The sequence below is a fragment of the Mya arenaria genome, chromosome 15 (assembly GCF_026914265.1).
Source record: "Mya arenaria isolate MELC-2E11 chromosome 15, ASM2691426v1".
NCBI lineage: Eukaryota > Metazoa > Mollusca > Bivalvia > Myida > Myidae > Mya > Mya arenaria.
In genome coordinates, this window is record NC_069136.1 from 30,698,160 (window position 1) to 30,721,767 (window position 23,608).

At 35.3% G+C, this 23,608-nt stretch overlaps 1 protein-coding gene across 1 annotated transcript; it reads left to right on the forward strand.

The window, feature by feature from the left end:
* Positions 1–25: 25 nt before the first annotated feature.
* LOC128219286 (long-chain-fatty-acid--CoA ligase 4-like) lies at positions 26–23,598 on the forward strand. Its single transcript, XM_052927097.1, has 9 exons — positions 26–98; positions 7,012–7,164; positions 14,874–15,086; positions 15,643–15,820; positions 16,016–16,122; positions 16,311–16,458; positions 19,631–19,711; positions 21,954–22,082; positions 23,381–23,598. The coding sequence occupies exons 2-9, from the start codon at positions 7,030–7,032 to the stop codon at positions 23,596–23,598; spliced, it is 1,209 nt and encodes a 402-aa protein (XP_052783057.1). The 5' UTR covers positions 26–98; positions 7,012–7,029.
* The last annotated feature ends 10 nt before the right edge of the window (positions 23,599–23,608 follow it).

Below are 23,608 nucleotides of genomic sequence, written 5' to 3' on the forward strand. Positions count from 1 at the left end.
GCCGTCTTGACTATAATACCGGTGTGTTGGCATAAAACGTTGGGCTAGTATTGTCCCAGGTACAGATTCCAGCCCTCAGCAGAAATATTCAGAAAAAGGTAAAGGACAGTGAAGTTAAATGTGTTTTATTTTGCATCCGATACTTTGAAGGGGTATTGAAGGAGTTGCTTTGGTTGATTTTCGCATGTCACTTTGTATACACGTAATATTTAGTGTTGTTCTATATACATATAAATATGAAAGTTATGCACCAGTCAATTGTAACCACGCCCCCCCCCCCCCCCCAGGTCCGGGGGTATACCAGGAATAGGGGAGAAAATGGGCCATAGTTTTACCTTCCTGGTGACCCTGCAGTTCTGGGTGAATGTGGTGGTTTTGTCTTGCGCCAAATATAGCGGGGAATGGGCTTTACCTAGTCTAAAATAATAGACGTGTTATACGGGATTCTTCCAATCCCTAACGTCTAAATGTGTTTGTGCAAAAAACGGGGGTGTTTTAAAAATATTGAAATTGTTTTAAGTGAAGTATTTTATGGTTGAAATTGATCATAAAGAGTTATATTCATATTTTACCATGTAAGTGAAATGTTATTTTGCACTAAACAAGCATTTAGTGCATTAAAACAAGTTGTTTACCTTTCCAATGAAACGAAAGTTGACTGACACAGACAACAATTATGCGAAGGGGAACAACTCGATACAATCGTAATAGCTCGGCATCCTCCGACAGAGCTTCGAGATAGACCTCGTTATACAATCGTAACAACTCGGCCATGGCCGAAATGTTCCGAGCGATTTAAAACTGTGCCCTAAAGCCTTGCAGGTGCCCTTCATGTATATATCGTTATGTTTTGACAGAATGAAATGAAAAAAAGCCGTCAAACTCATTATTATAAGTTGGATATTTATTTTTTTGTGTACGAAACTAATATAAAATAACATTATCTGGTAATATTTCTTGTTTTTATGATATTTTATAGACGCTATATGCTTTAACCCGGAATCCTGATCGGAACAACTACCCACTTTCGATACTAAACAATTTGTACGTGAAGGATTTGCCATATCAAAAATCTAAAAAAAAATCCGTCATTGTACAATTATTTGGACTAGGGCTTTACCTAGAAACCCTGGGGTGTGGTGCATTTGGTGTGGATTTTTCCAATCAGTTAATATCTGAAGGTTAGGGATTTTACCCGGGCTTGGCTGGACCAAAAGTCAAAGTCTCCGCTATTCCCCGGACCATGGGGTCGTGGTTACAATAGACAGGTGCATTATAATAGTAATATTAAATAATACTAATTAGAATAAAATGAGCAAATTGACAGGTTGATAAATCCAAAAAATATGGTATTATTGGTCAAGTGTATTTATTTAGCCCTTTTTGACATGAGTATCCAATACACTATTGACTTGAGAATCCAAGTCATACATGTGATAACGTCCCGGACGTCCGGGATTGTCCCGGAAATCGTATCTCTGTCACGGAGGGTGCATGTTTGTCCCGGAAAGTCATGAAAAAAAAAAACGAAAAAAAAATCTCGGGAATCGAATATCTTAATTTTACCAATGTAAGTCAGCTATTTTGCCTGTCCGGGACACTGGTCGTAAAACACAGGACATGTTGACACTAATCCGTTAATTGGTACGTGTGTCGTCGAGGTCATCGTCAATCACCCGATAATTGATCTATTGGCCTATGGTTATGCTTAACGAGTCGGGGAGGGTTCTTGTATACAAATTCATTGTTTTCATATGGATTTGTTTGGTCTTATGAATTATAGCTTTTAATTGATGAATTGACATTTTTCACACATTTTACCGACAAACGAGCATGTCAAGGTAAGTTCAAAGAAAGTGACAAAATGAGTAAAAAAACAAAATTAAAACACAGAAAACACCCCATATTCCATTCAAATTTCAAAGTCGATACGTCGTTATACCTTAAACAACTTACGAGTCCATAAGGAATTTTAGTGTTTTGAACTTTTTTTCGAACTATCGTTGTGTATTTTTACGCCGAAATAAAAAGGGTTTACAGGTGGTTATATAGAGTGCTTTAATCACGTGACCATGGTAAGTCACGTGAGCGCTTTATACAGCCGATTGTTGCCACGTCTCTATCAATATTATATGCATCTCCAAACGCGAAAAAGCTCATCGACTGGAAAATCTTCTTGATCGTCTGGAAAATATTGTGTGTGATAAATTGCAAACGTTTTAAATGTGATGAAAAAATAAATATTTTGTAACGCATGTTCTCAAAAGCGCGGGAAAACAGGTGCCCGTATAGTTGTTTATTTCCTGTTTTGATGAAACCGAAAGTAGACTGCATATCCTCCTAGTTAGCACTTCATTTAAGCCTGGGAAAATATCTGGTGGTTTTATTTTTTCAAGAAAGTGCAGAAAAAAAACCAAAACATGTCAAGTAAAAAAGTACGTCTTGGCAGTCAAAATAGGTACATTTTCCCGACGTTAAATAGGCTAAAATAGCCCCAGATATGCTCTAGAATGTACCACAGACGTTCCCCATTTAAAAAAACTTCCGGGGGGGGGGGGGGCATGCCCCCGGATACCTCTAGTGCGCGTTGACATTACGACGATTGTCCCGGAATCGACCCAAGAAATTATCACATGTATGATCCAAGTCCCTGTTTAAGTGATTATCCAATTACTGTGAATGTCATAACAATGCAAGCTGTGTACACTGTGGTTGGTTCGGGGTTATTTTCAGTGCATTCTCAAGTAACTGTCAGGAGTCAATTTTTCGGGTATGGTGACTTTGTAGTTTTCTGTCCAAATTATGTATAACCCGAATCAAAAAATTGCCACTAATATTCTGCATATTGATAATTGTGTGTTTAAATCACCTGATCTACTTAAAATATTTGATTTTTTTTCTTATTCTAGTTTATTTGTTGGGTCGAGGTTTTGTTTAATGAAGGTCAGTTTCTGATGTTTTGTAAATGCTACTCTCTGATTGGTCCTAAAAAATCCAGGCTTCCCGCTGGCCATCGGCAATGTCGCCATTTTCGACGAAATTGCAAAAGTGGCGACATTTGGCATATTTATGGCTACAACTATATAATTTAAGTTCAGCTCATAATTTCATAATTGTACTTTTAAATTCAATGACACTATTGTATGCAGGGATTAGACAGAAATCAACATATTGATGTATGTCACATTTTTTGCAATCTTTTCATTATTTTATTGTTTTACATGTATTTATTTACTTGCCCATATATTTTATCAATAGAATAAAAAATTGCTAATTATTATAACTTGTGCTTCATCTACAGTAAAATATCATGTTTTTGCATGATAATGTGCAAATTAAATGCAATCTAAGGCTCTTCTAATGCTTAAACCCCATGAGATTCAGGGCGGGCCTGTGTCCTTCTGAACCAAGACCCGTGAGAAACAGCTGAAATGTAAGATTTTTCAAATATCTCAATAAATTAGGAAGGTATCTTGAAAAAAACTTCAAAAAGTGTTTACACCTTTACTTGTGTTTTATAACTTTCTTCCTCTTCATAATCAGTAAACTGGTTAATCAGCTGTTAGTCCATGTGTGTCTTGGGGGCGATCCCTGGCTGTTGACCTCCAGGCAGTACTTCATGTTCAAAGACACTGATGTTCAAATTGTAGAACATCAAAGACTTTTGTACAAAATGCTTGTAACTCTAATAAAACATCATCAAATTATTTAAAACGATGACAGAAAATGCTGCATTTGCCAGAGAAACCATAATTGTTATGCTAAACAAAATTGAAAGGTGGGTTTAAATAAGTACCTACCATTTGCAGTTAGGTGTTTGTTCCTCAATTTGGATAAATAAAAAAAAATGTTGCCAATGGAGTCCCTTCAATTTTTTATATCGAAATATGGCAATGGAGTCCCTTCAAATTTTTATATCGAAATATATCTATGGATGGAGTCCCTTCAAATTTTTATATAAAAAATATAACCAAAAGTATGGATTATTTCATAGCTTGGGCTTTTTCTTACAGTAGTATACAATGGTGCTGACCAAAACCATTTACTGAAAGGACCTACATTGTATATTGTTAATTATCCAGTCTCAAGACTCAAGAACATGACATTATTTTGACACCCAATTGTAATTTTACCAAATCATAACAACATACATGTATAAAGACTTGAGGAGTCACTTTCTCATACATTAATTAGAATATCATTATGACTTGTATGGTAGCTGGCATTTCAGCTATTGAATTATATTAAGATCCTTCAGTGCTACTCTAGAAATGGAACAATTATAAAACAAACGTTTTCATGCCCCAAAAGGGAGGCATATATAGTAGTTGCATTGTCCTTTATTTTTTTATTGTGAATCAGCCAAATTTTGTTGTATGAAAACTATGAGGTGACCACGTTTGAAATAAGAATTGATACATAGGTGTGAAATACCGAATTGGTTCTGTAATTTTGACTTCAAAATAGCAACAATTTCGAAGTAGTGAGATGCGTTTATAGATATAAATTTGAATTAAACCAAGAAGAAATAAAATCAGGACCAAAAATTAAATGTGAAAAAGCCTTTATTTGGGATATTCACTTTTGGATTAACAGTGTTTTGATGTATTTTGTCTATATGAAAAACTTTGAAAATCACCTCCTCAGAAACCATTGGCTCGAATTCAAAATAATTTCACCGAAATATTCCTGGTGACCCTTAAAATATAAAAAAATACTTTGTTTGTTATATGTTTTTGATAATTATTATTGTTTTACAATCATTGAATATATAACTTCATGAACTTCTTCACTGTAACAATGTGCTCTTGTAAGAAGAATTGTATAACTCGAAATAAGATATTGTTAGAGTTATGGCCCTTTGTAACTTTTTAAACAAATACATATTTTTCATGTTTTCATACGCACGTTTGAAAGACGGGACATATTATAGTTTCACCTGTGACGTACACTACAGACAGGCAGGCAGCGTCCAGTACGATGTCTAACATGTATCAGCCTAGTCAGATCAATCACTTTACAAGCATTTGTCCAATCATCACCAAATTTGGTCACAACGTATATGGGCATATTACCTCAAATTGCCCTTTACTAAAGAAATTACCTAAAATTGGTCTTGTATGATCAATAACTTAAGCAATTTTTCAATCATCATTAATTATATTCAAAATGTGCATGGGCATAACACCTCAAAAGATTTGAAATCTGGCCTAATCGCTGTAGTCACCTGAGAGTTATTACCCTTTGAATATATAATTGTCTGAAAGTTCTACATTCTATATTTTATTGTTTTTGCTAGTTTTGATTTTGATTTTCAAAACAGACCCCTGTTACAATACGTATTGATAAAAAGGTTAAAGCATGACCTATATTACTCATTGTTCAAATATTTGTATCACTTGATATGGTTATCTTTAAAAACGGTTCAAAGTGTAAATCTTGAGATTTACAAGTTTTGTAACTTGATCAATATAAGTATGAAGTGTGTGCCTCAACAGTGAGTCTTAATACGATGTACATGCACTGTTTTATGTATATTTATTTGCAGCAGATATATTTTAGCATGATAGTTTTTAGCTCTGTAACCTCAAGGTGAAGAGAGAATGCAAACTTAAACATGTGAAATGCAAAAGGTGTTACCTTATAATGGTGCTTGTTAGGAACCCTTTTTGGAATAAAGATTTTCAGACTGATTCAAATAATTTACAATATTTCTTCTTCCATTATGCACTAGTCAATTGTTACACCCCCCAGGACCTGGGAATAGCGGGGACTTTGACTTCCGGCCAATCCCAGGTAAAATCTGCACCCGGCGGGTTCAAACTGCTGGTAAAATTCCGGCCAAATTCTCTTACTCCTCAAGGACATCCTAGGTTAGGCTCATTCCTGGCTTATTTTGGCGCAAAAACAAAACCACTGCATTCACTTGGCATTGTGGGGCCACCTGGAAGCTAAAAACATGGCCTGTTACCCCCACTTTCCCCGGACCTGTGGGGAGGCGCGTGGTTACAATTGACTGGTGCATTAAGTAACAAAGTTCACCTGAAGTAGGTCATCTTCCGAGAGCTTTACTTATAAAGAATCTTGGTGAAAAAATATACTTAATGAGAACTTTGAAGAAAGCCAGAAAATGGTTAAAGTAATGAATGCATATGATTTAATTTTATGTAAACTAAAATAACTTGTACATTTGTTCCACATACCAAGACCCGTGTCCCTCCCTCTAAGGTCAAGGTCAAACTTAGTGTTCACAGTGGAATGCTGCATCGGACCCATTCCCAAAGCAAAATTAAGATATTTTTCCCAATCTTCAGAAAACAATCCCAATAAAAAATAAAAAATATTTTTATTTTTTTTTTTTGTATTTTTTTTTTGTCTTTTACCTGTACTGGTTCATTTTCAACATCCTAATAAATTATGAAATGTAAAGTTTTTTTGATAATATTATTATAAATTATTAATTTTCATCACATTCAGAGATCAGTATGAAATGTTATCTGTCATGCTTTATTGCAATAGATATTTACACCCCAAGGATTGATATTTTTTGGGTACTTTAAAGGGAAAATCATAAAACTAATATTAAATCATTTCCTAATTCGCAGGAGACAGCTTTTTCTTTAAACTGTAAAATTTCCCAATTTCGGCATTTTCACGACGCAAAATTTCCCAAAATGTCTAGGTTCTTTTTCCCAAAATGGGCAGAAAAAGCCCTGCATGTGCAAGACCTGTGTCCCTACCTCTGATCACAATGCTACATATTATATAAGGACATATGTGGTTTTGTCCAGGCTGTTACTTTTTTCTTGTATGGACAGATTTTAAAATTACTTATCACATGTAATTCACATATCAAGATGACTTGTCCCGTGCACAACCCACTTCGTGGAATTCATAACTTACAATGACAGCTCTTGTTTTATATTTCAAACGTAACATGATTAAATCACTTTCAAGCCAAACAGTAAGGATATTATATACAATGTATCATGTATGTATGTTTCTATGCAGGTGAAGACAGCAGTAAGCATGGCTGATGTTATCCTGTCAGTGGTCTTTGGCGTGTTTAAAATCCTGGCAGTTGTCTACGATGTGGTCACTTTTGTGCCCTACTACATTGCTTCCAAGCCAGGACAGAAACTGAAACAGTCGAGGAGGATGAAGGTATCCAATGTACAACTATGTATTCATTTTTATCCCCCTTCAAATCGAAGGTTTGCATGCATCCGTCTGTCACATTTTTTTCTGTCATATCTTGCTACTGATTGGTCAGATGATTTTCAAACTTACTCTGAGTGTCCCCCTCATAAAATTTTGACGGCTTGTAAATGTTGGTCACCAGGATAAAAGAAAGGTCACTAGGTTAAATTTTAGAAATACCTTTGAAACACTATAGAGGTATTATATTTGGTCCAATATTCATGTAAATTTATCCGAATATTTTCCTTGATGAACTCTTCGATTAATTTGAAATTAGGTCATGGTGTGTCAAAAAATAGGTCACCAAGTCAATTTTTTTTTTCTGTAACCATATTGTCGGAACCTTATCTTGGTAGGGATTAGTTAGATTATGTTCAAACTTCAAAATGTTGCCCTTGATTAAGTTTTAACCACGTGTAAAATTGGGCAACATGGAGTCAAAAATAAGGTCATAAGGTCAAATCTTATATCTAGAATAATTTGAAACACACTAATGACATTTAATTTGGTCCACTTTTCATTAAACATTTTCAGAACATTTCCCCTTGATGAACTCTTGGACTATTTTTAAACACTAGAATAAATCTTCGAGAGGCAATATATCTGGCCCAATATTTATGATTTAATCAGAATGTTTTCCTTAACTGGTTTGATACTGGGTTGAGGAAAAGAACACTGTTACTAAAAATAGAAAAAGAAACCGTTGAAACTAAATAAAAAAACGAAGGCTGAAGTACCTCTGTCAATCATTGAAAACCTTGTTTCGTCACATTGCAGCGTTTTTTGTTCACTTCTTAATTTGATTTCATTTTATTAACCAGGTTTTCACCTAGTGAAACCTGGTTATTAGAATGGCGAATGTCGTTGTTCGGGCGGGCGGGAGGGCGGGCTGGAGGCCGGGCGGCGTCAAACACACCTATGAAACTGAATAACTTTAGTAAGGGTTAACATATCTTGACCAAACTTGGTCTATATAAAGAGTTTATGGGTACCTTTCATGGGATTGCATTTGGGGTCCTTAGGGTCAAGGTCAAGGTCACTGTTACTAAAAATAGAAAAAATGGTTGAAACTGATTAACTTTAGTTCAATGACATATCTTGACTAAACTTGGTCTATAGGAAGAATTTATGGAGACCTTTCATGGGATTGCGTTTGGGGTCCCTAGGGTCAAGGTCAAGGTCACTGTTACTAAAAATAGAAAAAATGGTTGAAACTGAATAACTTTAGTTAGTGATGCCATATCTTGACTAAACTTGGTCTTCAGGAAGAGTTTATGCATACCTTTCATGGGATTGCGTTTGGGAACCCTAGGGTCAAGGTCAAGGTCACTGTTACTAAAAATAGAAAAAATGGTTGAAACTGATTAACTTTAGTTCAATGACATATCTTGACTAAACTTGGTCTATAGGAAGAATTTATGGAGACCTTTCATGGGATTGCGTTTGGGGTCCCTAGGGTCAAGGTCAAGGTCACTGTTACTAAAAATAGAAAAAATGGTTGAAACTGAATAACTTTAGTTAGTGATGCCATATCTTGACTAAACTTGGTCTTCAGGAAGAGTTTATGCATACCTTTCATGGGATTGCGTTTGGGAACCCTAGGGTCAAGGTCAAGGTCACTGTTACTAAAAACAGAAAAACGGTTGAAACTGAATAACTTTAGTTAGGGATGACATATCTTGACTAAACTTAATCAATAGGAAGGGTTTATGGAGACCTTTCATGGGATTGCGTTTAGGGTCCCTAGGGTCAAGGTCACTGTTACTAAAAATAGAAAAACGGTTGAAACTGAATAACTTTAGATAGGGATGACATATCTTGACTAAGCTTGGTCTATAGGAAGAGTTTATGGAGACCTTTCATGGGATTGCGTTTGGGGTCCCTAGGTTTAAGGTCAAGGTTACTGTTACTAAAAATAGAAAAACGGTTGAAACTGAATAACTTTAGTAAGGGTTGACATATCTTGACCAAACTTGGTCCATAGAAAGAGTTTATGGGTACCTTTCATGGGATTGCGATTGGTGTCCCTAGGTTCAAGGTCAAGGTCACTGTTACTTAAAATAGAAAAACGGTTGAAACTAAATAACTTTAGTTCAGGATGACATATCTTGACTAAACTTGGTGTACAGGTAGAGTTTATAGATCCTTTCATGGGATTGCGTTTGGGGTCCCTAGGGTCAAGGTCACTGTTACTAAAAATAGAAAAACGGTTGATACTGAATAACTTTAGTTAGGGTTGACATATCTTGACCAAACTTGGTCTATAGGAAGAGTTTATGGATTCCTTTCATGGGATTGCATTTGGGGTCCCTAGGGTCAAGGTCACTGTTACTAAAACTGGAAAAATGGTTCAAACTGAATATCTTTAGTTAGGGTTGACATTTCTTGACCAAACTTGGTCTATAGGAAGAGTTTATGGATACTTTCATGGGATTGCGTTTTGGGGTCCCTAGATTCAAGTTCAAGGTCACTGTTACTAAAAATAGAAAAACAGTTGAAACTAAATTATTTTAGTCAGGGTCTACATATCTTGACCAAACCAGGTATAAAGGAAGAGTTTATGGATACCTTTCATGGGATTGCGTTTGGGGTCCCTAGATTCAAGGTCAAGGTCACTGTTACTAAAAATAGAAAAATGGTTGAAACTGAATAACTTAAGTTAGGGTTGACATATCCTGACACAACTTGGTATAAAGGAAGAGTTTATGGATACCTTTCAATGGATTGCATTTGGGGTCTCTAGGTATAAGGTCACTGTTACTAAAAATAGAAAAACAGACACAGGCTTAAGTTCTTCTGTTAATCATTAAAAACCTGGTGTTGTCTCATTGCGGCGTTTCTTGTTTGTTTTGAAAGGCACAAAGTCAATTATTCCATAATTATTGTATTTATTTCTAAGACAAAGAGGTATTTAGTTGAGCATGCTGTCCTACCACAGCTATTGTTGAAAATCAGAGTTTGTTCTGGCCATTATCTTTGGATAATTGTATTTTTCAATTGCTGCATTTTTATTTCATTTCTTGAAATTTACTTCTTAAACCTGCCCATATTTTTCCATGTTATGAATTTTTCCAACATATGTATACAATTTCTAAAACCTTTCACCATTTTAATGGTCACATTGTATTACAATTCTGTCTTTTCATAGAAAAAGGGTGTATGGGGAGAATCCATCACTTACAGTGATATTCTTGTCTAGAAATGTTATCACACCAATTAATCAATTAATCACTGTCAAAGTACTTGTACTTGTTTTCTATCATGATGATTAATTATGAGATGAGCAACAAACAAGATGTGACACTTAAGCTGCTTTAAGTTAAATGTATAAATCTGATTATCCATATCCATCCCAACAAAATTATAAAGCAAAAATCAAGTTTATTCAATTTTCAAGCTTATATTGCCTGTTGTGTTGATTTTGATATTTTGCCATAAATGAAGAATAATACATATTATAATATTGCTTTCCACCTCACATTACAGGAAGTTTCATGGAATAAATTGTCCTCACAGCTGTTATTGTTTCAATAGTTTAAAAGATTAAAGCCAGCTTTAATTTACTTCAATGGTGTGTTTCATATTCATCTCATCTTAATAACACATGGAACATTGCATTAAGGCAAGTGTTTTAGATATGAGTGAATGTTAAGAGAGTAAACGGCATATCCATGAAGCATTAGAGTATGTTGTACTGCATTCTTGCACTGCATTGATTCATCTAATTAGTTGTTGCTAGTACTTGTTGATGGAGTGGAGCTTTCTTTTTTAATGAGTTTGATTTTAAAGCTGTTTACACAGCTCCATTTAAAAGAAATAAATATATTTCTAATGACTGCATTCAACAAATGAGGAGTTTTGTTTAGGTTATAAACCATTTTTGATTTAATATGCAAATGTTTATTGAACAGATCATGTCAGCCACCGTGGCGTTGTTGTCATAAACAGATCATGACAGGCGTTGTCATAATCAGGTCATGACATCTATGGTGGCCTTGTTTTTGTCATGAAAAGATCATGACAGCCATGGTGAACTTGTTGGCCTGTGTGCTTGCATATGTGCGTGCTTGCGTGCGTGCGTGCGTGTGTGGGTGCGTACTTGCGTGTGTGTGTGCTTGCGTATTTGTGTGCGTGCGTGCGTGTGTGTTGGGCAATCATCTTCAGAGCATAACATGAAAAGTTTTTGAGGCATTGACTTAAAACTCCATATCGTCACCTTAGTGCAATAACTCAATAACTGCATATAGAAATAGCAGCAGATATTAAGTTCTTGCACTAAGGTGACGATATACAAATATATCTCATTAGGGAGAAGTGCATTACAAAGGCAGTCTGTACGAAAGTCATTATCACATTGTACGACACGAGGTCCTGCAGTACTGTCTGCATTGCAGGACCGAACCAGTTTTTGCAGGTCCGAAAATTTTATGTACATTTTAGTCATTCTCGTAATATAAAACCAGAGTGATGATGCTATGCGTACCATACCGTTAGATTTATCATTATTAAATCTCTGATGAATGAGGTCTGATTTTCAAGAGTCAAAATCAGATCTTTAAGAGTCATTGTCCGTTTTATTTCTAAATTCTTGGTCGTTCTTCATAAATAATAGTTATTATCTGTCATAAGATGGCATTGCAAGGTAATGATTTTCTAATCTTGGTTTAATAGCTTCCGAAAAATAAATAAAAAATACAATTTCTATTTCTATAAGGATGAGCGGTATTAATCCACATTCAATTCTAGAAAAAATTCAAGGAATAAGAAATATAATCTTATAGAATACCTTGTTGTCTTATTTCCTTCTCAGTCTCTTGGGTGGTAAACAAATTCCAAGAGTCAAAACTTGGAAAAAATATGTTCTGACTCCTATGAACATATTATTTATTTAATGCATGTTGAGTGAAACAGGAATTATGCATGTATTACTCGTTATGTAACCCTATGCATCCTTGTCAGACTCCTATATGCACCATCGATTGTTCTATAGTTGCAACAACATATTTGTACTTTCGGTTTCACTTTCAAGTTTTTCATATTTTTTCCTGAAGTAAACAAAAACATTCAACGTTCCTATTGTCAATTTGCAACATTGTTTTTTATATTTCATTAATCGCATAACAATAAAACTCTTTTGTTATAGAACTTTACACTGACATTAACGATTTACGCAGTTCTTTTTCACTTTCATTAAAATCGACAGGAAGTAAGCGTGCACCTGTTTCCTGCTCTTTTTAGACCATGTGCTACGAAAAATCTTTATTCCTTTCTGTTACACATTAAGAACGAATACAAATTTCATTAATTTCATGTAAGACAAGATCTAAAAAAACAAAATTTATTTTAGCATTGTTGTTTTTCAAACCATCGTACTTAGTGAAAAAGCCGAAGATATCCGTTAATTTGCATAATGGGCGGAGTTTATAATTACGTCATTAGTTTTAGTTGGTAACCGTCGGATTCCAGATTGATAATCACTTGTCACTTCGGCAGTTAATTGCTTTTGACTTTAATTGATTAAACAAACATTTAGAGCTTGCCATGCTGCTCCTTTCAAATGATACCAACTCTTGCACTGAACTTATCCCGGGTTAAAACTGACCCATTGCACAAATTAATGATGCATCAATTCCGGGTCATTTACGATTTCTGTGCGTCAAAACCAAGGTCAATTGAAAGCCCTGAATTTATGTTGTAAACATAGGTTAGTTAATTAAATTAACAAGAAACACTTTTGACACATAATTAATAAACAACAGATTTTTCCCTAAAATTATTGCCCGACACGCGGGCCTACAATATACATGCGATTGCCGGACCTCGCCATTTATTACCCGCGGAGCCGAGGTCCGAAGAACTTTCGTACAGACTGCAAAGGAATCATAACTCTGGTTGTAACACTTTTTGAGTAATTGCGCTCAACATACATTTTGACAGTGCTCAGGAAAAAAGCTTGTAGTGCAGTTGTCCTGAGCATGACTTGAAAAGTCTTTGAGGTATTGAATTCAAACTGTTTTTACAGGTGAATGTCATTTAGTGCACAAGGACCATAACTCTGGGTACAGTTTCTTTTTAGCTCGACTGTTCGAAGAATAAGGAGAGCTATACTTTTCACCCTGGGTAGGCGTCGGCATCACACCTTGGTTAAGGTTTTGCATGTAAGCACCTTTAAGTCATTATCTCAGTAAATACATCATTTATTGCATTGGAACTTTGGATATGTATTCCCAACTATCTAACCTATAATTAATTAATGAAGTTAGATAACACTTACTTGAATATAATGAAAATAATGGGCCTTTATTATTTGACTTAGAAATTCTGATTAAGGTTTTGCATGTAAGCACACATAGGTTAATATCTCAGCAACTACTTGATGAGACTTTATACAATGGTACTCAACCATCCAATCTACTTACCCGGTAAATAACCAAGTAAGATAACTCTAGTTTGCATTAAATTCAAATAATGACCTCATTCTAATCTAATTTTAAAGTGATCCATGCATGTTTTGTCAAATCTTTTAATCCTTACACTGAAAAGCTGCGGAATAGTCTGTTTGACAGCTGTTGTTTAGTTATTGCCCTTTGTTAATTTTCATACGTATTCTTTGTTTTGAGCATAACTTTAATGTATTGACTTTAAACTTCATATACAGAGTGCACCTGTGCACCAAACCCACAAATCTGGCTGCAGTATTTTTAATAGTTATTGCGCTTTGTTAATGTTCATTGGTATCCTTTGTCAAAGGCAGGGTTGATACTGTTTTTAATTCGGCAGGGAATATGGCAGTCAGTGACTGCTCTTCTTTCAACTGAAATGTGAATGGCGCTATAACAATTAAGTATGTCATGCAAAACTTTGATCAATTTGGAATTTAAAAGTCCATATACTGCCATGTGCAGCAATTTCAATGAATTTGACTCAAATGGTTATCAACTTTCATCCGGTGTCTACTAAGAAAAACAGGCAAGTTTTAATTGTCATCAACTTATAGCCCCAAATAATGTGATGATAAGAAGAACTAATGTATTTTCATTGTTTTAACTGATTTTATCAAAGATGCTGTACCATGCAGCAATTGAAATGAAAACTGTGATTCCCATCTGTAGTTTGTATTACATATTTATCAAAAATGATAAAAACAACAACACATTTTTAAAGATTTTGTTTGGCAAACAATTATATTTGAATATCCTTTTTGTCATGCAGTGTTACTTTAAGATCATCACACTTCTGTCTAAAAATGAGAGTTTTAATATTACTCAGTATTTACAAGTGAACCATATCATGAGTGTTCATGTGTTAGGCAGTTACTCGGATTTTTTTTATCTGCTTAGGACTAATGGATACGAAAAGTGCTAACATCAAGGTGAGTGCATCTCAAATCTGAATTGAAATGCATGAAGTGCTTTAAACTTTATTGTTACTGTGGCAATTGTGTAATTTGTAGAAGTAGTTATTGGACATGACCTTATAATAGAAGTTATGATAACAAATACCCACAAATATACACCCAAATAAACAAAGTTAAAATAAAGGAACTCTTGATAAAACTTACTAAATGATGTTTAGGTTGAATGTGTTTTTTTATATTGAATGTGTTGGAAATAGCCAACTGGGCAGAAACTACTTGACTTGTTTATTTATCCATTTGAAATACTTTATTTCAGGCTCGTTCAGTGGATGGGAATCCGGCCTCTCCGTTCCGGTGTGTGGAGCTGAGTGGAGGCCCCCTGACGACAACCCCGTTTCCAGAATGTTCCACCCTCGAAGACCTGCTTGTGCGGGCTGTGAGAATCTACGGGGAGAAACGCTGCCTCGGGACACGTGAGCTACTCCGAGAAGAGGATGAAAAACAGGCAAACGGGAGAGTGTTTAAAAAGGTGATTATAAAAAAACCTACTGATGGTCTTCAGTAGGGACAGGGAATAATGCATGTAAAAGGACATGTGGTATTCTGGGAGTGATAATCAGAAAGTTATTTTCAGAAATGTATCATCTGGCAGAAGGATTTGAACCCTGTCACCCTGGGCCTGCAGTCTTGGACCTTACACAGCCATTAATCTAAAGTAGACACATATTCTCATATTTTTAATTTTATTAAAGAAATAAATTGAACTTTTTAGGGCAAAATTTGTCAACAATAAAAGGCAAGTGCCAATATTTTAATGATTGTTGTTGTTTTAGTTGAAATTAAAATTCAAGGCGTGTTTGTCAACAGTTATTGCTCTCAGGTAGTTGGGAACTGAAAGCTTTCAAGAGGCTTAATTCAACCTGCTATTTATTTTTTAGTTGTAATATAAACAAATACACTTGCAATAACAGGGAGTGTGTTAGGGTAGATGCTTCACCATAAGTGGAGGTATACACCATTTATATCTTGGTTTGTTAGAGCAACAAGATACCTGTATCTGTATTGTTTTAACTGCCCATCTTCAGGTTGTGATGGGCGAATATTCGTGGATCACATTTGAGCAAATGTACACACGTCTGACCTACCTCGGTAGCGGTTTACTGGCCCTGGGACAGAAACCTCGCAAAAATATCCTCATCTTCGCCGAAACTCGCGCTGAGTGGATGATTGCAGCACAGGCCTGCTTCAAGTATAACTTTCCAGGTGAGCGCATGTGTTTCTCTGAAGCAAGGAGAATTTCAGTGGGATACACAGATAAAGTCCTTTAAATTAAGGTGTTGCTTTATTTGATTTTTTCCTTTTAAAATATATTTTTTATTTCATTTACAGGTAAAAAAATGATTGTTGACTATAATGTATTGAAGAACATTGATATGATTGACCCTATATGTGTTTCAGTTGTGACGTTGTATGCGACTCTTGGCGAGGATGCCATTATACATAGTGTGAATGAAAGTGAAGTCAGCCATGTCATCACTTCCGCTGACCTTTTGCCCAAATTTAAGGTTCTTATACCATTTTAAAAATCTTTCCATTATATTCAAAGCATGTTTGAGCACTCGGCCACCAATTACAAAATTCATTTTTTTTGTCTTTTTGAGCCACAATTAGTTAATAACAATAAAAGTTTTAAAACTTTCAGAAAATGTTTAGCATGGTAAACTGTTACTAGATAACAGTTTATATATTTTAGGGCATTATGGGTAAGATGCCTAAGTTGACGCACCTGATTGTGATGTGTGATAACCAGTCAATTGCGAGTGTACGTAAAGACTTCCAGGACAATATCAACATTTTTACGTTCAATGAGGTGGAGGTTCAGGGGGCGGAGCCTGATAACAGTAAGTATGGCGAATTATGATAATGGACTTTAAAATATCAATATACTAAAATATATGTGTAGCACTTCATGTTTTTGAAACTTAAATATTACTTTAGTTATGAAATGAAGGAAGAAGCTATCTGAATCATTAAGTGTTTAAGCTCGGTAAAGGACTTCCTTCTACTGAAGCAGTCTCTTGTGAATATGAAATATAATGCCTTAAGACTTTTTTAATGCAATCATACCATTCAGCGTCTAATTCTGGATATTTCATACTTTGTCAAAAAAAGTTTTGAAACATGATACTTTACTGTCAGATAATTATGCGCATATTTGAAGTGATATTTTTCTTCTATATATTATGTAATATGAATGAATACTCTACTCAACCGAATTTGAACTGCTTTATTGTTATCGAAAAATAATTTTCTTTTTCAAGAAAGCCCATTTAAAGTGCAGGTCAATCACAACATATTAAGTATGCCTTCATCTGTGGCAACAACAGTTATGCAATGTAAACAATGTTGACAACAGCGGCACATAAGGTGAACGTCTAGTAGAATTTTGTACTTTGAGACACCTTACAGCCTCACAAACATATGGTTATAAACAAAACAGATCAACTGACTTCCAGTCAATGGTTTGAATTTTGAATTAGAAGACAAAGAGGTAACCTTGCGTACCGTAAGACATAAGTTGATTGTTATCAATTTTTTTGTCTATATTTTTGAGAGCTGTCCACTTTATTAACCAGGTTTTCACATAGTGAAACCTGGTTATTAGAATGAAGTAAGTTGTTGTTCGGGTGAAAGGCTGGCGGGTGGGTAGCTGGGCGGGCAGAGTAAAACTCATTTATGAAACTGAATAACATTAATGGGAGTTGACAAATCTTGTCCAAACTTTGTATATAGAAAAAGATTAAGCATACCTTTCATAGGTTTGCGTTTTGGGCCCCGAGGGTCAAGGTCTAGGTCACAGTTATTTAAAATAGAAAAACTGTCAAACTGAATAAATTTAGTTAGGATTGATGTATCTTGGCTAAATTTGTTATTAAAAAGAATTTATGAAGACTTTTTATGGGATTGCTTTTGGGGGCCCTGAGGTCGAGGTCACTGTTACTGAAAATAGAAAAATGGTTGAAACGGAATAACTTTAGTTAGGGTTGATATATTTTGACTTTACTTGGTATTTAGGAAGAGTTTATGGAGACCTTTCATAGGATTGCACTAAAAATAGAAAAGAGGTTGAAACCCAGGTGGACATATTTTGACTAAACATGATATTAAGGAAGAGTTTATGGGTATCTTCATGGGATTGCATTTATAGGGCCCCCTGGCATCAGCCTCTGGCTAAAGTTTTCGGGTTGTACATGGGAGGCCGAGAAATTATTAAAATTCATATAAAATTCTTATTAATGGTACATTAATAGTTTTTAGCTCGACTATTCAAAGAATAAGGAGAGCTGTACTACTCACCCAAGTGTCGGCGTCGGCATCGGCGTCGGCATCACCCCTTGGTTAAGGTTTTGCGTGCAAGCACACATAGGTTAATATCTCAGCAACTACTTGAGGTATTTCATTGAGACTTTATACAATGGTACTCAACCATCCAACCTACTTAATTAACCAAGTTTGATAACTCTACTTTGTATTTAATGCCAATAATAGGCCTTTATTATTTTACTTAGATATTCTGGTTAAGGTTTTGTGTGTAAGCACACATAGGTTAATATCTCAGCAACTACTTGAGGTATTGCATTGAGACTTGATACAATGGTACTCAACCATCCAATCTACTCAATTAACCAAGTTAGATAACTCTAGTTTGCATTTAATGCCAATAATAGGCCTTTATTATTTGACTTAGAAATTCTGGTTAAGGTTTTGCGTGCAAGCACACATAGGTTAATATCTCAGCAACTGCTTGAGGTATTGCATTAAGACTTGATACAATGGTACTCAACCATCCAACCTACTTAATTAACCAAGTTAAATAACTCTAGTTTGCATTTAATGCAAATAATATGCCTTTATTATTTGACTTAGAAGTTCTGGTTAAGGTTTTGCGTGCAAGCAAACATAGGTTAATATCTCAGCAACTACTTGTGGTATTGCATTGAGACTTGCTACAATGGTACTCAACCATCCAACCTACTTAATTTACCAAGTTAGATAACTCTAGTTTGCATTTAATGCAAATAATTGCCCTTTATTATTCGACTCAGAAATTCTGGTTAAGGTTTTGCATGTAAGCACACAAAAGTTAATATCTCATCAACTACTGGATGAATTGCATTGAGACTTTATAAAATGGTACTCAACCAACCAATCTACTTAAATAACCAAGTAAGATAACTCTAGTTTGCATTAAATTCAAATAATGGCCCCTTTTTTGTTCAACATAGAAATTCTGGTTAAGGTTTTGCATGTAACCACTATTAAGTCAATGCTTCAGCAAATACATCATGTATTGCATTGAAACTTTACACACAGGCTCCCAACCATTTAACCTTCTTATTTAATCAAGTAAGATAACCCTATCTTTCATATTATATAATTTTTGCCCCTTTATTATGCGACTTAGAAATTCTGGTTAAGGTCTTGCATGTTAGCACACATAGAATAATATCTCAGCAACTACTTGATGTATTGCATTGAGACTTTATACAATGGTATTCAACCACCCAACCTAATTGAATAATCAAGTTAGATAACTGTGTTTTGCAAATAATGGCCCTTTATTATTACACTTTAAAAATTCTGGTTAAAATTTTGCATGTAACCACATTTATGTTAATATCTCCGCACATCATGTATTGCATTGACATCTAATCTTACAGTGATCCATGCATGTTTCGCCAAAACTTTTCAATCCTTACACTGAAAAGCGGCGGAAAAGTCGAGCGCGGTGTCTCTGTGACAGCTCTTGTTGTTATTAATACTGAGAAATAAGGCCTTGATTGAGAATTTTCATGCTGTTGCTTGCAACACACTACCATTGAATTGATGGGACTCTTTGAAGTCCATCAGGTCTTGCAGAATTATGTCTACATAAGCAGCAATTTATAATATGATAAACATTTGCATTATTGAGTCTATATTGTGAAACTAAGAATGTTATTGAATATGGTCCCAGGTGTGGAATGGCCTATATATCTGTGTTCAATGTCACACACTGTTTGAACCTTTCAGTCCGAACCCCAGTTACCAAACCCAAACCAGAAGATACGGCTGTGATCATGTACACATCTGGATCTACCGGCGTTCCTAAAGGTTAGTATAAGTTACATATGGCACTTGCGTTGGAATGTTTAATTAACAATACTTACATACTACTGAATAAGATTCAAGGTGTATGGTTCTGTGTTTCGGTGTTCAAGTTTTAGTAAAAGCCTCTTTTTATCCTTTGTCTAGTAGCGAAGTTTATATACAGGGATGTGATTTGTCCGCGGATTGGCGGAATTCCGTGGATCTAATGGCCCCAGGGACCACCACGCACCCCCAAAAATATATATATATATATATTATTTTTTTTTTTAGCTGATTAAAAAAGATACTAGTGTGCTTTTGGTTGTTAGAGTTGATAACCCAGTTTGCTTCAAATTTAAAGTCAGAAGAACCCTCAAAAGAGCTTCTAAAAAGCCAGTTTTTCTTCTAAGGCAGTGTGCTTTTGACCCCAAAAGTTCCCCAAGAGCCCATGGCCGAAATGGTTTCAGCCCTCCAGCTGCCAGGTCAATCACATCCCTGATATAGTAGTGGTACGTGTTTGTGTGTGTGCATGGGGAGATTTTGTCCGGAGTTTAACTTGAAAAGTTTTTGAGGTATTGACTTCAAACTTCATATACAGATACAGTCGAAACTCGTTGGCTCGATATATCATGGCTCGATATCCTCGTTGGCTCGAACCAGATTAAAAGGACCGATTTTTATTTACTCTTCATATAAATTTCGATCGGATGGCTCGATATCCTGAGGGTCGATATTTCTCCACGCTCAAAGTCGTTTTCGCGGTCCCAAACAAGAATTTCACACTTTGATTTGTTTGCTTGGGTCAATTTCATTTTTGCGGGCTCAGTTAAGAATCGTACACCTTGATTTGTTTGATTGGCTTCATTTAGCACAAGGCGCTAATCGATTAAAATTGCTTGACTGATATTATAATTTTATCGAATTAAATGGTTTAACAGTTTGAATAAACATGCCATCACTTTAAGTTCTGTCTCTAATTGTTATCCACCCCTAAATTACTATGCATTTTGATATAATTTTTAAGCTATGTTTGTGGTACCCACTGTTTACAATTGCTTGTTTTCGCAAATGTATTTTTATTATAAAAAAATAAAAAATAAAATGATATTTTCTAATAATCGAAATAAGTCATTTTACGAAATTTAGGGTGCGTAACTATGCCCAATAAATACTCTTCCTCCTGTTGCGGAAATAGCATAGCCAATAACAAACAAGGTACATGTAACAGATGAAATATAACATTCTGTAAGCAATCCCGCTTGACTCGATATTCTCGAGGCTCGAAGAACTTTGGCCGGTCCCTAGAATATCAAGCCATCGAGTTTCGACTGTATATCTCATTCATGAGAAGTGCAGTGCACAGGATCAATAACTCTGGCTGCAGTATTGTTTTAGTTATTGCCCTCTGTTCATATTCATACTCATTTATGTCCGGAGCATAAATGAAAAAAAGTGAAAGTCACAGTGACCTTGAAACCGAAAAGCTTGTGGGATAACTAGACAATGCCCAGACCTATGGTTCTCAAACTTGATTTTGAGGTTGTGCGTGACAAGTAGATGACCTCTTTTGATTTTGGGTTCATCAGGTTCAAAGGTCAATGTCACATTCAAGGTTATGTCATACATACTTATTACCTTCTACTAGGAGGACACATGTTTATCCGCAAATATCAGTCTTCATCTCAACATGATGATGTCCTATGTCTACTAATCTATTACTTTGAATAAACCGTGAATAAACCGTGGTCATAATCTTAAAACTGCCTCCTAGACATTCAATGTGAAATGACAAGCAGCTGTCATTTCAGTCCATGCATATTTGATTCAATTGTCCAAATATTCCTGACAACATGGCGCTAGATGGGCATAATGTTTCGCAAACATCTCTTGTTATATTTTGAAGTACACTTATTGTGTTTTAATTCCTGCAGGAAATGCTATTATTGCCTTATTATGAAGGCGCATATGTTCATGATTTAATGAAGAGGAACCTTTTCATGGAAGCTTCTTTCTTAGACCATTATTACTCAAAACTGGACAGATTGGGAATGACTAATTTCAAACAACAATTTAAAAAAGAAATATTGCCAGAAAAGCAGCACATCAAAAATCTCAAATTTGAACATTTAAGTGTGGCTGCATTTATGCTTAATTTCAAATGTTGTAACCCATTCTTTGAAGGAAGAATTAAGAAATTAATAACAACTTATAAATAAATACTCAAACCTGTCAACATACATAATATTTCTATTTATTTTCTGTACAGGTGTGATAATCAGCCACGGTAATCTAATGGCGGGGATGTCTGGACAGTGTCAGAGGATAGCGGGGCTGGGACCACACGACACATACATAGGTTATCTCCCGCTGGCTCATGTGCTGGAGCTCAGTGCAGGTCAGGACATATAAGGTTTACCATGGCTTTCCATGTGCTTTCTATTTTTAAGGCAGGATTTCATTTTGCCTAATAAAGGGATATTTAAGCTTGCCTGCTTTTTCAAAAAAAAAAGTATGTCATAACATATTCATTGTCAATGACATGGTCATGTTTAGGCCAGACTTCAAATATTCTCTGTATCCCCTCCCACGACTAGGGTCGATTTAGTGTTTGTCAGTTGCTGTATTATAGTTTTGTTAATAAAAAAAAGCAGAAACTTTCAGAACTTAGAGATAAATTATTATCAGTACAATTATGATTATTTACTACAATGGGTACATATATGTCATGCATTTTGGGGTTCCATTTCAATAAGTATCTCGAACATAATCACCATAGATATTGCCTTAAACTGGGCTTGAGCATGTGTTTGTACGTTTCCACCTTGATAAACCCAGTCATCGATAAAGGTTAAGGTTAATTATGTATTCAGGAGGTGGATGCTGGTGTTGCATTTATACATATTTTTCAATGAAGGGATTTAATAAAAAGCCATCCCTGGATGTCGTCCCACAAAAATGTACCGTATACAAAATGGATATATACATGTTTTGGGAGCAAACCAATTGTACTTTATAATAAATATGCAAATTGGTCATAAGGCATATCACATGAGCATTTTAGGGTTTTCTGAAAGTTTTGTATTGTTGAATTACCTATCACAAAGTTAACAGGTCTTAGATTATTTGTATTTTCTTGAACACTTGAAGCAAAATTACACATATAACGAAATAACACTAACAATTGCCATAAAATACTTTAATAAATGAAAGGAGAATTTAACAATTGCCTGCTACTGATTCCCACTTAAATCTGCCCTTCATCCAGTATGATAATATTATAATAAAACCACTTGAGTCGGGACTTTGATGCCTTGCATCAATATTCTCTTGTAGTTTATATGTGTTAAATAAAACAGATCAGACTCATATTTTTAATCCCAGTTACAAATTATGAGAAGCAACCAAATCTAGGGAAAATACAATGCTGGTTTACAGAACATTAGCTGGCACAAAAAGTGATAACAAATGACAGTTATTCAAAAAATGTTTACTTTAAGGTGTGGAACTATTTGAGTACAACATATAAGTGTGAAACTGCAAACATGTCGAGGAGCATTAAGGACTTGAGTGGAGACTAATTGCCCTGACCACTCGCAATCAATTGCTAAATCACATATACGTTAAGCTTATTTCATGAAACATCTTATATATTCCTTACAGCATGTTATCGTAACAATTGTTTGTTATTCACAGAGACTGCATCCCTGTCCCATGGTGTGGCTATTGGCTATTCATCCCCCCTAACACTCACTGACCAGTCCAGCAAGATCAAGAAGGGCAGCCAGGGAGACATCTCTGTTCTCCGCCCTACACTCATGGCAGCAGTACCTGTATGTTCCCTCTATTCCACACCTTTCATATTAACAGATACCTGGCAGAGCTTCTCACACTTCATGAAATATCATATTTAACTCTTTAATA

Excerpts from the sequence above, each read along its gene's own strand:
- LOC128219286 (XM_052927097.1), top strand. The coding sequence starts at position 7,030 with ATGGCTGATGTTATCCTGTCAGTGGTCTTTGGCGTGTTTAAAATCCTG. Across the intron at positions 15,087-15,642 it reads ACGGGAGAGTGTTTAAAAAG|GTTGTGATGGGCGAATATTC; the intron begins GTGATTATAAAA and ends GCCCATCTTCAG. Across the intron at positions 15,821-16,015 it reads CTTCAAGTATAACTTTCCAG|TTGTGACGTTGTATGCGACT; the intron begins GTGAGCGCATGT and ends TATGTGTTTCAG.